The 15,074-nt window shown below is 41.2% G+C and overlaps 1 protein-coding gene across 42 annotated transcripts in view; it reads right to left on the bottom strand.

Annotated features, from left to right (window-relative positions):
• The window catches only part of MAGI1 (membrane associated guanylate kinase, WW and PDZ domain containing 1), a 481,773-nt gene that overhangs the window by 25,872 nt on the left and 440,827 nt on the right, over positions 1–15,074 (bottom strand). For 28 of the 42 annotated variants that reach the window (XM_039548079.1, XM_039548081.1, XM_039548082.1 and 25 more), the window contains 2 exons: positions 7,114–7,330; positions 1,378–1,455 (listed from right to left, as the gene is read on the bottom strand). In XM_039548079.1, the coding sequence (XP_039404013.1) occupies positions 1,378–1,455; positions 7,114–7,330 (295 nt within the window). The remainder of the gene's footprint in view (positions 1–1,377; positions 1,456–7,113; positions 7,331–15,074) is intronic. The other 14 variants (XM_039548093.1, XM_039548096.1, XM_039548098.1 and 11 more) reach the window with 1 other exon arrangement.

Genomic DNA, 15,074 nt, shown 5'->3' with positions numbered 1-15,074 from the left:
CCTTCTTTTTACACAATATTGTCTCATTTTAGCTGCTTTGTGGTAGTAAATTAAGCTTTAGGCCTGGATGTATTATCTCACTCTAAGTTATAACCTAATTTTCCTGTAAATATAATTACAGAATAATAAGGCTACAAACATGCTGGAAGTCAGTAATTTTGATTAGTTAAGAATAGCTGGCTGAGGCTATTTGCTCTATGAAGGACATTCTGTATAACAACAGAATTTAGACAATAAATTAATTGGTGTTTGTCACTGTCTTTGTTAGTCCAGGCATGAAAAACACAGACACATACGAAAGGTTCTCTCCAATGTTTCTCAAGCTTTTTGGCAGAGATTGGCCAAGCCAATTAGAGTGCATGCCCTGCCTGTCAGAAACAAAATGGCTTCCACAGAGATCTTCAGCACGGGCCCATTTTCTCAGCATCTCTTAATATGTTCACATTTATCAACCTAGAGCGTCACCAACTGTTGCCTTATGTTCCTCGTTCAGATAGAATCTACTCTATTAATGGTCAGCATGGGTAATGCAAGGCTCGGCTTAACTAGAGCTTCACATCAGAGCAGTGAAACATTGAGTCTAAAACTGAAGTGTATCTAGCACATTTCCATAATGCAGTCAGTGTGACAGCTCTTAAAGGACCAAAGGAAGATGAAACAACACACACACACACACACACACACACACGATGGAGACAAAAGAAACAGAACTCCTTTTACAGCTTCTGGCATCAGCTTGCCAATTAGATTTTTTACTGGCATAGTCCAGTCTGCTAACAAAAAAACTGTCCATCTCGTTGGCTTAATATATCGTACTTAATGTATGACTTTAACACACAGTATAATTGTGTTTTGGAGAATGAACCCCAGTCCTCCCCTTATGGTTTATGAGAAACCATTTTCCTTACAAATTAAAACAAAACCAAATGCTTCTTTGGGCCTTTGACTCTTAAATTGTAACAATGAGGACTGGCGGGATGCATTTGTGAGGCTTCTGCCTCACAGCCCTGCCTTCATTCCTCAGTGTGTTTCTAAAGAAGTGACCTTAGCATTAGCTCAGATGGCTAAAGTCTCCTTTTAAGGGTAACCATTTTGAGTAACACTGAAAAAGTTGTAAAAAGAGTTGTGTAGGGATTATGAGAAGGAATTGAACCAGCAGCTTAGAGTGACTCCATTCAGCCAACGAAACATGGCAGGGTAGGCGCATGGAGCACAATCAGAGAGTGTGTGGTTTTAACACAAATATCTAAGAACTGCTGCTTGCCAATGGAGAGCCATTGCCTCCCTTGGTGATGAGTTGCTCCCAAGCACAGAGTAGCAAGAACACCAAACAAGAAGAAAGACAAGACAGAAATAAAGTTCTCAGCTCATCCTTACATTCTCCAAAATTCGTGGAATTGATTTCTCTCTCTCTCTCACCCTTGCTCAGTCCAGTTGCAGGCGAAGGTGACATAGCTGCAATATTAATTTTTACAATTTTGCAAAGCTTAATGTATCCCCTTTCTTGTTAAATTCATTTTAATTTACTTTTGACTGATATGGATTCAGTTAGGCTTTCACATGTATTATTGCAAAGGTCATAGCTGCTATGGATTAAAGCAGAACCTGCTGGTCTATTGAATTTGATATATCTGAATACTAGTTTTTGTCACAGTGTACACATCTGTCTGGAAATACTTTAAAAACAGATTTTTACAAAACACCTTTACAGCTCACATAACACAATGTCCACTGTCATGAGACAGCTCCTGTATTCAATTTCTACAGGCTATAAATCTAATCTCCAGCATTAGAAGAGACTATAAACATATAAAAATGAACACTGAAAAAATTTTCATACACTGGTGCTTTATTAGAGTTCATTTTAATTAAGTGTTACTCTGTAACCTCTAACCTTACCCGTTGGGTAAAAATCTATTGCCCATTGCAACAACAACTTAAACAAAATGAGGAACATGCAAATACACCTGGCAGAATCAGTTGGATTATCTAGAAGTCAACACCCTTAGTATTGATGATGTACTCGGCTAGGCACAAAAGATTTAAGGCCCTGATTCAGCAAGGTGACTTAAGTATATACCTAACTTTCAATACATAAGTAATCCCATTGAAGCCAATAGGACTATTGCAGTGTTGAAAACTACTGTGATTTGATGCCAATCTCATGACACTTTATATTCTTCTTAAAGCCCCAGCTTTAAGAAGTGATTACATTATAATCTCAGAGTTTTTTTCCATTAATTTTCTAGTGCTCCTGGTGAAGGAAAATAGCTTGGAAAAAAAGACCTGGGCGCTTCCTCAAACCAGAAAGACAGACAAAAAGAACCCAAAAGATACTGTTTATTTTAAAAAACAAAACCCCAAACACTTGTAACTTTAGAATGCTTGGGGTTGGCAAGAATACTGCTACTCATGTGCTTAAAGTCAGTCAAGTGCTTCAGTACCTTGCTATCAAGGGACTACGTTTGTGACAGACCCTTAGCAAAGTGCACCCACAAATCAGCTTTGTAAATAGATCTTCTCTGCACCCGTTTCTGTTCACATAGCATGCTGTAAATATTAAGATCCTTTTAAACAACACATTCTCTAAGGGTATGGGCACATCTGCGTGTCCAAGTGTATGAATGTAATTGTTTGTTTCATATTAATATAATGACAGAGAACATAGCCCTACAGAAGGCCCTTTTACTAGACTATTGTCTTTAAAGCCAGTCTGATCAGAAGACAGTTGGCAATTTCCTGATTGTATTGTTTTATAGCGGGATAACTAATACTTTTTTATTCTATTTAATTGCTGCCGAGTGAATGCTACCTACTATGTCGGCTTTGTTTTTGCTTTTTAATCAGATTTCGAAAAAAAAATTATACATTATGTGCATGAAAACAAAATTCAAATACTAACGATAAGTAGAATAGTTTAAAAGCTTTAAGATTATTCTATAGTGCTCTCCTTTACTTTTAATTAAATGTTTAAGCCCTTCAAAGAGATTCATTAACACATCTGCAATTCAGATTAATTAATTTTGTCACTGCTGTTTTGACAGATGGCCATATGTACGATATGGTATTTTGCAAAGCAATCAGGCCACATGAGAAAAATGTGACAACAGATTGCGCTAATCTTCAAGGAAGTTTAATAATAAATTGAAATATAAAAAGCATATTATAAATAAATATATTTTCAGTAAAAGGGCATAAGATGTTAGAATTGTGACACTGATAACCCTTCAATTACTCCTCCTTCCATTGAGTGCTCTCTACCCATATAATTTCTGGATCTTGGAAAGGATCCATTTTTCAAACTCAAGGTACATTCTCCCCTCAGATCCACACACAACTTCCATTAGCAATAATGAGTTTTAATCATAGAGGAGATCACATTGCTAAAACTTAGCAAAAGTAAGTGATAAATTATTACCACCACTAAATGTTCTGGTTTCAGGACTCACTCCTTCACTCTCCATTCTTTAAGGGCTTGATCCTCCAAAGTTAGGGTGACCAGATAGCATATGTGAAAAATCGGGACGGGGGTGGGGGGTAATAGGTGCCTTTATAAGAAAAAGCCCTGAATATCAGGACTGTCCCTATAAAATCAGGACATCTGGTCACCCTGTCCAAAGTGCCCTGTCTTTGGGCCATGATGCAACGAAGCACTTAAGCTCAGCCTTAACTTCAAGCATATGAATAGCCCCATTGGCTTTAATATCTGAAGTTAAGCTTTGTTGAATTGGGAGCAGAGCACTCGTCACCCATATCCAGGGTCAGTGAGAGTAAAGTGGGCTTCACATAAGAACATTAGTTCATATATGTATTAAATAGAGTCGCAGTTCCCTGCAACTAATTAAGTTCCAAGGAACTAATTAAGATTCTTAGGTGAATGCTGTCACCTTGGGCTGACTGGATTATTTTATGTACGTAACTGAGTATTTCTATGGTTCTCCTTACCATAGTATCTGAGTGTCTCATGAAGCCATCAGGATGAGTGTTTGTGACAAACAGAGAAGCTTAAGGACGGAAGCTGGAAGGGCATGATGGGGGGACAGGAGGCCGCGTGTACAGAAAGGACTCTCAGAAGGAAGAAAGGGGGAAAAGAGAATTTGAGAACAAACAAGGAGGGAACCTCAGAAACAAGCTGATGGAGAGAGTTGAGGACTGGCCTCTGAAAGGCTTGTGTTGTCCCCTCCTGTTACACAGATGGAAGAACAAACTGGGAAATGCCCACGGCCATGCTGGAATGAGCGAATGAATGAGGGTAGCATTCCTTGCATCCATTTGCAGGTGGACAGGGAGGGGCAGGGTACTTACCCTGCTCAGCCTCAGATTTCAGCCTGGAGGCAGGTGTTAATGCTGCTGAGCTAATACTAATGACTAATTAGTATGAGGTCCACAGTTAATGACAACTGATGTAAACAGCTGCAGGGGGCCAAAGACAATGACAGCACAGTTCCGAATGCAGCCATGCTGCAGGGAGACCAGGAAAGCTAAGGCAGCCATGTTAGGCTGGCTAGTGTCCCTACAAGGTGGCTTCTACCTCTGCAATTCTGGCAGGGTGGCCCTGCCGGATTGGAAAACCACCTGACCCCTCCTTCCTAATGATCTCTTGAATACTCATTGAGGTAATTTCAATCACTGTTCAAGTGGGCCAAGAAGAGGACTATCTGGCCCAAGGAAAGAACCAGGGCTGCAGAACCAGAAAAACTATGTCAGAGCCTTAGAAGGGAAAGAGAGAAAGACAGAGAAGCACAAATGCACGAAGACACATTGCTGAGGCATCCAATCCAGAGAGATATTTCTGCAGCCAAGAAACCTGTCACTCATGATTTGTTTTTTGGGGTTTTTTTTCCATGCCATAAGATTTAAAAATGATTCAATTGGTTGGAAAAACCAACCCAAATGCCGTACGTTCTGGGGTAATGTATATATTATATTGTCCGTATAAACTTACATTTAGCATGGTATGAAGATTTTGTGCAAGAAGATCATCCTTTACGTAAATAAAAACAAAATCTAGAATGTGCTCCTTTGGCACAAACTGTTTCAAGCTCTCTTGTCCCTAATTAAAAGAATAACATTCTCTGAAAGTACACCTACTATGCTTCAAATGTTGCTCTGAGAAGTTTTTAGAGGTTCTTCTCTCTTAGGCATTGTGATTAAAACGCGGCAAATATGTTTATTTTCACTGCAGAAAAGTAACCAACTGAAACCAATTTTATACTCTTGGAGCGGAGTCAAACCCTGCTCAACTATTAGCCGAGTGCATGTATTAATAATTAAAATAAATGCACTCACTGCATGCATTTGGTTTTGTGTATTGTTAGTGTAGTATATGCTGGTAAAGACAGAACAGTTCAGCAGTATTCCCGCCTACAAGGAGTGAGATGGAAATGCATTTCACCTGAGTTTTGGCAAACAATTTTTTCTTTCACTGACTGTAGCTCCCTTTTATAGTAACTGTTGACCTGTGACCCCTGACTTGATCCTACCAAGGGTATAAAATAAGCTTACTCATATGTATGTGTGTGTGTGTGTGTGTAATTTGCTGTGAGTAATGCTAATATAGTTGAAATGCAAGTAGGAAAACATACAAAAAAATATTAACATTAAGATAGGCTTGGCATCAGGCTGAGCCTAGCAGGTATAGGTTTGTTAGCATAGGAGGCATAAGTCTTAAGCATAATTAAGTGACCTACGGTAAAAACAATAAGAGTTTTTCTCATAAACAAGTTTCAGAGGGGGAGCTGTGCTAGTCTGTATCAGCAAAAACAACGAGGAGTCCTTGTGGCACCTTAGAGACTAACAAATTTATTTTGAAATGGACCATCTTGTTTACATTGGCCTCTTCAGCACTACAAAAATGATTTCTACCCCTTCTTGTCAACTATTGAGAATAGCCCACGTCCACCTTAATTGAATTGGCCTCATTAGCACTGACCCCCCACTTGGTAAGGCAATTCCCATCTTTTCATATGCTGTGTATTTATACCTCCCTACTGTATGTTCCACTCCATGCATCTGATGAAGTGGGTTTTAGCCCACAAAAGTTTATGCCCAAATAAATGTGTTAGTCTCTAAGGTGCCACAAGGGCTCCTCCTTGTTTTTGTCAAAAACAAGTTAATCGGAGGAAACAAAATAATGAAATCTTAATAGAATTTGGGGTGGGGGTGTTAAGCAACATGTACCTGTGCGGCTAACCAGGTTGAGGCATTGGAATTATTCACAAATGCATTGATATAAATAGCTATGTCAATAATCAGACCACCAGTTATGATCCCTTGGAAGGCCCCATACAGGCAAAAGACAAAGGCTTAATTACATACAGTAACAGATACGTTAATGTGTAAAAAATGTGTATCAACATTGATGCATGTATGTTTTCTGGCAGCTTCACTGGAATTACATAATAGGCAACAGCCAAAACTGTCACTGCCACTGATGGTGACCTGCCCTGGCTCTGTTTTCCTGTCCATGATGTGCATATGTCAACTCTGTGGATCGCTTTGCACTTTACTTCTATTTAATGCTCTGTATTTTTCATTTGCAGATGGTTTTGGTTCTTGATTAAGATTTTTAGGTCTCTGTGTGTACCCAACCAATCTTGAACTCAACCTGAATAACATTTTCTTAAGTAGTCGTTAGAATGATAAACCTGTTATTTGTAAAACAGTAATTTGAATTGGTCCAAGCTACATAACCAAGCAGCATTAACTTGCTCTGAGAACTTTGAGATATTTTCTGCGGCAGTTGGGCAACTAAGTCTGCTTCGCGTCTTTGAAAGTCTCTTTAATGCCTGATTTGAAAATAAAAGGGATGAAAAGAAGGCCCTCAATACTTAAAATATTGTACTGGGTTTTGAACAGCGTTATGGTCTAAACCCACTTATCGGAGGCAATAAAAGATCATTCTTCATCCAAGACAAAATCGATTCTTTGTTAACATAAACTAGGCATAATTTGCAGCTTTTTCCCAGAACTTCATTTACATGTATCAATTTAACCAACTGAAAGCCCTATATTTTCAATAACAATTTAAGAGATTCAATTCCTATAGATGAAAATCATAAAGAGTGGCTGCCAGAACTGTAGCCTTAGCAACCACACCTGTTCAATACTCACGTCGGCTTTCATACATGCTCCTGGACTGGGCCCAGATTTTGAATGGATCCGGCTTCTTCTGTCCAGAGTTGTCCGGCTGCTCCACAGCTGGTGCTTCAGTGGCAGGGTAGTCGGGAAGCACCTGAGTGGTATGGATGGGTGAAGCCGTGTGCGTGCTGCGGTGGCTAGAGGCGCTATGCTGGGAACTGTTTTGGCTGTCTTTCCTTTCAAGTGGTTGCTGGACATAAGAAAGCAAATGGAAAGAGAAAGAAAAGAAGGTTATTGGTCTCTGAGTAGGTGTTTTCCGTCATTCTTTCCCCCCTTCTTTGTTCACTGTTTCTGCATGCATACAAATATATACACATCACGTTTTGGTGGCCATCATTTCCAGTTAATGCTGAGTGCAGAAAACTTCCCCGAGACACACTTTGACAGACAGACTGGCAGAAGTAGTATGTAAAATGGAAAGAGATTAATCACAAAAAACATCCAGCCTTCTATGTCTCACCACAAAACAATTCAAAATTTCATTATAGGATACTAGTTTCAATATCTTTTCCCCCCTCTGTGTTAAACTACAAATATCTGTATTCAGATAACTTTAAGGGTTTAACATAAACCCACAAAAGCAAGGACAAAAAATATCAGTACTCAGACTGAAAAGCCATTCTTAACTGCATTACAGATCTGGATATGTGAAATCACACCTCATTCACAGATCTTTGAAATCCTCAAGTCATAATGAGTTGGTTGGAAACAGAGTTCAAAGCAATTAAGATGCAAGACTTGAACCTCATAGCATTACATTAGATCCTTAACATTACCTAAAAATATTTACTTGCAATTTAATTTCCTTGTTTTAAGCAAGTATATTAAAACAAAGAAAAATGTTTCTACTTAAATTCAAGGCTCATTCTACCCAGCATGTCAAAAGACCTATCTTGTCAATATTTAGCTACATTGAGTATGTTGTTCTTAACTAACATTCACATAATTGGCTACAATAATGTATGCAAATTAACAAGAGTCACATTTGCATTGCAAGAATTCATGCTACTAAATATGCAGTAAAAATGTTTTGGAAAAGTTACCAAGAATGGACAGTAAATATGTTTAAAACAATGCTCACTGTATTATCTTGTTTCCACATTACAAAGGGCCTTGTTGCTATTAATTGATTGGCAAATGTCAAATCTCACATTAAAAAGTAAAGCCAATTTTCACTTTTAAGTCTGTGAAAGGTTAATTCCTATTTATGTTTAATTCCTATGAAAGGTTTCACCAGAAAGATCAAAGACGAAAAGGCCATGGGAACCGAACTATATTCTCGTCTAGAAGTGCAACTTTAAAGCACATTGGTGCACCAATGTAGGAAACATGCAATGCCATTGTCTGTCTTGTATGCTTCGTTTATAGCTAACCAGACTCCTTCAATTTCTAATCCTATTTATCTGGTTTCTCTTCTAGGAACCAAGAGCCTGATCCAAAGCCCATGGAAGTCAATAGAAAGACCCACATTGGCTTTGGATCAGACTAGTGCTTAATTTGTAATGAAAGAGGTGCCAGGGCTCAAGCAAATTTTTTTTTTTTTTTAAACCAGAGTCCGTAAGCAAGATCAAGGCCTCCTGGCTTTCGGTGGTGTACAGATACATTGTAAGAAAAACCACTGCCTCCAAGAACTTGCAATATAAACAAGCAAGGCAGAGACACAGGATGGGAGGGGAAACAGAGGCACAGGGGTCGCCAGGGCTGACATTAGACTTGCTGGGGCCCAGGACTGAAGCCAAAGCTCGAGCCCCACTGCCTGGGGCCGAAGCCCAAGGGTTCCAGCCCTGGGTGATGGGGCTCGGGTTTTGGCTTTGCCCCCCCCGACCCACAGCAGTGGGGCTTGGGCAGGCTCAGGCTTCGGTCCCCTCTCCTGGGGTCATGGAGTCGTTTTTGTTTTCAGAAGGTGGGTTGCGGTGCAATGAAGTTTGAGAACTCTTGCTTTAACTGGTGTCTCCACTGACGTGAATATTAAATTAACCCTGTACTTTCAAGTCATTTTCAACGGAACGTGCCTGCTGTGACTGCCCAGCAACCAGTTTTCAAACACAAATACCTGAACCAGTTTCAAACATTTTTTCCCCTTTTTCTAAGTGGCGAAAGAAGCTAATTCACATACAGCCTTACTTGCCTACAAAATCCCAGGTTTTAAAGTAAGCCATTTTAAGACAGAGCTCTGCAAACAGCCTCTGAGCTGTGGATGCCCACTCCTTAAACAACAGTTTTATAAGCAAAAATGTCATTTTTGCAGCATGTTTTTGTTGTTGTTGTTGCTGTTGTTTTATTTTGTGGCAAATAATTAAACAACAAAAGCACCTTGTGAGCACAGTATACCCGGTTTTAAGCCAGTGTGATTGAATATAGCTGATTTAAAGAACCATGATAATAGGGACAACAACAGAAAATTGTATTCAAGTCTTAGCTAACACTTGTAAACACAAGAACAAGGCACTAATACTATCTACCTGGATAATAATCTTTTCTTTAGATGAGGAAGTTAAAAAAAAATCCCATTTCGCTTATTATATGAAAAATGTAAACAATTTAAAACACACATTCAATTCTAGAGTTCTAATCTGTATTTTGGATCTAACTGAAACTTTCTGTATGTCCTAGGCAAAGCAAGCAAGCCAAAAAAAAACACCCCACAAAACCCCCCCAATCCCCCCAAAATCCTTCATTAAGCTGGAGTTACTACTGTAAATGTACACAAATTGCGTAAGGAGGAAAAGTCCTGCAACAACAAAACAACTTTAGAAAGCCAGGAATCTCTAAGATCAGGGTGCTCTTTAAAATAAAACAGAAATAAAAAAGTCAGGAAATGCACAATTAAAGTCACCCAGTCAGCCACAAATCTGCCGTGACAGATTAACAAACATTTGGAGACAATCCTATTTTCAAACAATGCAGGTCTTTACCACATCAGTGATGCTGAAAATCCTGAAGGGATCTAACTGAACTATTTCACTCGTGTTGATAGACTGAGGGCATGTCTGCAGTACAAAATTAAACGGACCCAACTTACACCGGCATACAGCTGCTGCAGTAATTACATTCCTTGTGTGTCTCTATGCTTTGCTCCTTGTATCGGTGGTGCATGTACTCACCAGGAGCGCTAGCACTGATTTTACTGTCAGTGTGGGGCATTGTGGGACAGCTTCTGAAAGGCAGCAACAGTCCATGTAAGCAACGCAGTGTCACCCTGCACTGATCTAACTACATCTACATTGATTCTATGCCTCTTGGAGGTGGATTTATTAAGTTGGTATAGTGGGTAAGTTGTATCTGCAGGAGCGACATTTTAGTGTAGACGCTTACAGAGTTAGGTCGATGTAAGGCAGCTTAGTCGACATAACTGTGTAGTGGAGTGTATCTTAACTAAGAAGCATCAATTGCTACAGCAAAGTATTTCTGCCATCTTTAGCATTGTTTGCTGTTGCTGGATAAAGAGCAAGCTTTTACATCTCTCCACTAAGGGAAGAAAAAACAAATGCACAAATATAGAATGGGGGATAACTGGTGTGGCAGAAGCACGGCTGAGAAGGATCTGGGTTGGATCACAACCTCAACATGAGTTCAACAATGTGATGCTGTTGCAGAAAAAAAAAATAGGCAAATGAAATTTTGGGTGGCATTAAGAGATGCATAGCATGCAATTCACAGGATACGATAGTACTGCTCTACTCCAAGCTGGTTAGGCTTCGGCTGGAGTACCGTGTCCAATTTTGGTCACCAATGTATAGAAAGGATGTAGAGAAACTGGAAAGGATCCAGAGGTGAGCGACAAAGATGATCAAAGGGATGGAATGAAAGCTATATGAGCAAAGGCTGAAGGAACTGGGTATGTTTAGTTCGGAAAAGAGGAGATTAAGGGAGGGACATGATAGTTGTCTTCAAATACTTGAACAGCTATCATAAAAATATGGAGAAAAGTTGTTCTCTCTTGCCACAGAGGGCAGGACAAGAGGCAATGGGTTCAAATTACAGCACAGCAGATTTAGATTAAATCACAGGAAAAACTTGGCAACTGTCAGAACAGGAGGACAATGGAACAAACTGCCTAGGGAAGTCATGGACGCTCCATCACTGGAGGTTTTTCAAAAAGAGGCTGGATAGTCATCTTCCTTGGATGGTTTAGACAACAAATTCTGCATCCTGGCAGGGGATTAGACTAGATGACCCTTGCGGTTCCTTCTAACCTATGATTCTATTATTCTAAAAGTGACCTCACTTTGACTGATTATTCACCCAAATGTATCCCAGTTACAATCAGATTTTCCCCTCCCTATGGTTGCAATGTAAGTGCTGCAAACTCCTCTGACTGTACTGTTTTTACGTAGACCACTGGTAAAAATGAACAATAAGAAGTTACTTACTTTCCTAGTGTAGTGATTAGACAGTAGGTAGAGCCATTCTGAACATGGCTTCTTGTAGTTATACACATGCCTGCATTCTGGGCTCGTTTTTCAGCCTTATGCAATACCATGTCCAGCCACAATCACTCTATTTGCCATGAAGCTCAGGGTCGAGCCAGCCTTCAACAAGGCTGCAATGTTAATACAGCGCTAGTCACCCAAGAAAGCTCATGTGTTAATACAGTGCACTGCACCTTCCCTTGCAAAAAGCTGTGTGATGATTAAAGGAAGAAAAGGAAAAACTATACATTCAAGGGAGTTTGTAGCAATTATACTGCAAAACTAGGGCGAGGAAATAGGATTGTAAGCATCTCACAGAGTAGTGTCATGCTGGAAGGTGTTAACTGCCACCAAACACAGACCTGGATGCACTAAGCACCATTCCTTCAAGCTAAATGTGACTGCTGAAACAACAGAAGCCACCACCCAAGGCAGTAGCTACGTGGCAAGGCCGGGACCAGCAGACAGCGAGGGAAGTGGTGGTGAATGTGGCCCTGAGAGCAGTGGCGATGACTTTCTAATGTGCCGGGAGGTGCTCTACCCCCAGTTCTTCTCCAGGCCCCGCCCTGCCTCTTCCCACCCCTGCTCCATCTCATTCCACACCCTCCCCCAGCACGCCCCACCCTTGCTCCTCCGCCCCAGTGGAACAGCCGTGGAACAGCTGATCGCGTCAGGGAGGAGGCGCTGGGTGGGGGGGAGGCACTGATTGATGGGGCCGCTGGTGGGCGGGAGGGAGGCGCTGGGGGGAGGGGAAGGAGCTGATTGGGGGGGGCCGCCAGCCCTGGAGCACCAACGGAGTCAGTGCCTATGCCTGAGAGAGAGTGCAAAGGCAGAGCCCTTTGGGCACAGGACTTGCTGGAAAAGCCGGCTTGGAAATAGTGAGCATAGAAACGGCCTGATATTGTTTTTTTCCTACTGTGTTCAGGGAAACAGGACTTCATGGACATACTTTGTAAACGAACAAGATTGTGCCAAAGAAACACTTGACTCATATCATCCATTTCTCCTCCTAACAGAAAGAGGCCGGCCCACCCCTAAATACTGGCTAACTGCTTGGGCCAAAAGGGAGCAGTAGTTTGTGGGGAGAGGTTGTGAACATGAACAATTTTAAGGCTGGGAAATTCAGAAGAGCTCAGCTTCTATATAGGCACCTTAACAATGGTAACACTTTCAAAAGAGCTCAGCACCCCAGAATGCTTAGCTGCCCTGAGGACTGATCATATATTTCGGTGCCTAGATTGGAAGTGACGTCTCTTTGGAAAATCTGGCCCCAATTTGGGTGCTAAGAAGAGCTGCCTAGAAAACGTCCTTTTCCCCAATATGGGATATTTGGATACAAACCAAAAAATGTTAGCTTGCATCAGAATTTTCTGGGAAAATGTTTACTTTTCAGCCAAAAATATCAAGAACCCCAAAACAGAAAAATGTCAGCCCCAAACTGACAACAACTGAAAATTTTTCGTTTTTCGGCTGAAAATGTTTACTTTTGGGTGCTTGGGTGAAAAATCAGAACATTGTCAAAGAAAGCAAACATTTTCTGTGAACATTTTCGTTTACTCGAAAACCCAATATTCTGCTGAAATATAGTTTTTACTGGAAACTTCAACCCTAGAGCAGAACACTTTAAATCTGGCACCCAGCACTTTTACAACTTTGGGCCTTCCAGCTCAGCTGAAAAGCTCTCGCTTTAAAAGGTAAATAAACACAAAATATTCCAGAATGCACATGTATATGGTTAAATATTACACAGCCATATATCCTAAAACAAAATCATTCAAAGTCACTTTCTCCTTCATTTACCTACCGAGACCTATGTTCTGGCTCTCTAGGCCAGGGGGTCTCAAACTGGGCGTCGATACCCCTCAGGGGGTCATGAGGTTGTTACATGGGGGGTCGCGAGCTGCCACCCCAAACTCCACTTTGCCTCCAGCATATATAATGGTGTTAAATCTATAAAAAGTGTTTTAAATCTATAAGGGGGGGTCGCAGTCAGAGGCTTGCTGTGTGAAAGGGGTCACCAGTACAAACGCTTGGGAACCACTGCTCCAGGTGTATGTCCCCTCCCCTTTCACTCCCACCCCCTTTGCTACAGCTGATAATATTAGTTCATCTAAAGGAGCGTAAGGAAGTCATCTCCCTGCTCTGGTGTGGTCTTAGTCATTACATTAGCTGCTGCAGCACCTTGAACTCACATCAGGTGAGACTTAAAAACTAATAATGAGATATGAAAAGCCTTCCAGTGCACCTTCAGAAATGCATTTGTACTTTTCTCTGTCTGCATGTGTATTCTCTTGGAGCCAGACACTGCATGTGCAATACCAATGGTCCTGGCCACAGCAAAACTCCCAGGGCGCTCAAAATTTCTCTACCAAGACTGAGTCTGGCAAAGTTAGGCAGATATGGCTGGATGGGAGTAGGTTGTAGAAGAGAACCAGCTATAAAGCCAGGGCATGTCTGAGAAGGAAGCAGACACTGACACTAGCTAGCTGGGAGAGTGGGGGAGGAGGAATGTATCTGGGACTGGAAGAGGGGCTTCATTAGGCTGCAGAGAAGGAAGGGAAGGGATCAGCAGTGAGCTGGGCGAAGGAGGAGTAGGAGGGGATTGAAGATCTGAACTTGAGTTTACTCTGTAATGCAGTACAAAAAACAACGTGGGCTTGGTTTAAGATCAGTCTACCAACACAAGGGCTGACTGCATGTGGCTTATTTAATAGCAGCTACCTTATTAATCAAGAAGTAAATTTTGTTTCAAAGGCCTCTTGGAGAACCGTGAAGGTGAAGACGACAACAGGGGCTACATTAATGCCCCATTTTACACAGGTGCCGCTGCACTAGCTCACATAGGGGCACCTGGGAAAAAGACTTTGGGCCTTGGCATTTGTGCCAGGAGGCTGTGATGTTTGCATCATCACACGGCCCTGGCAACCTCTAGGTGTGCCAAACAGTCAAGCCCTGGAAATCCTGCAGGGCAGTTTCAAGGCAGAACCTCAGGGAAGTCCCCTTCCTCCCTGTATCAACTGGAATGGCTGGGACTCGACACCAGCGCAGTTATATTCTGAAACCTCCTCCTCCACTCCCACACCACACAATTAAACACAGAACCTGTATTTTATGAACCATAAAAAGGAAGTTAAAGGGAGTTATCTTAACAAGATAAGTAAAATATTGATAATGTTTTTATCCTTTTCACTTAAACTAAAAGAGATTGTATTCTGTAGGCTGGTCATTCTCCCTCGTTTCCTTTAAGTAGTGTGACTGTTAGACTGCCATGTACTCTAAAATAGCTGCCACAATATATCAACATAAGATACTATTGTCCACTAGTTGCTGGTGCAAACACTCCGTTTAATATCTAAACAGAGGAGGAAGACTGTTTTTATTGGATTCTTCCTCTTCGGATGGAACAGCACTGCCTGGGGCTGTGGTGAAAAATATTGAAGGACTATGCAGAAAGGTAAGAGAGCTTTCAGGAGTGTAACACGTAAGGAATCTGGTTGCTTTCAGTGAACGAAATGGTTTCTC

This window comes from Mauremys reevesii, linkage group 7, assembly GCF_016161935.1.
Source record: "Mauremys reevesii isolate NIE-2019 linkage group 7, ASM1616193v1, whole genome shotgun sequence".
In the NCBI taxonomy this organism is placed as follows: domain Eukaryota; kingdom Metazoa; phylum Chordata; order Testudines; family Geoemydidae; genus Mauremys; species Mauremys reevesii.
This window is presented reverse-complemented; position numbering and strand designations above follow the sequence as displayed.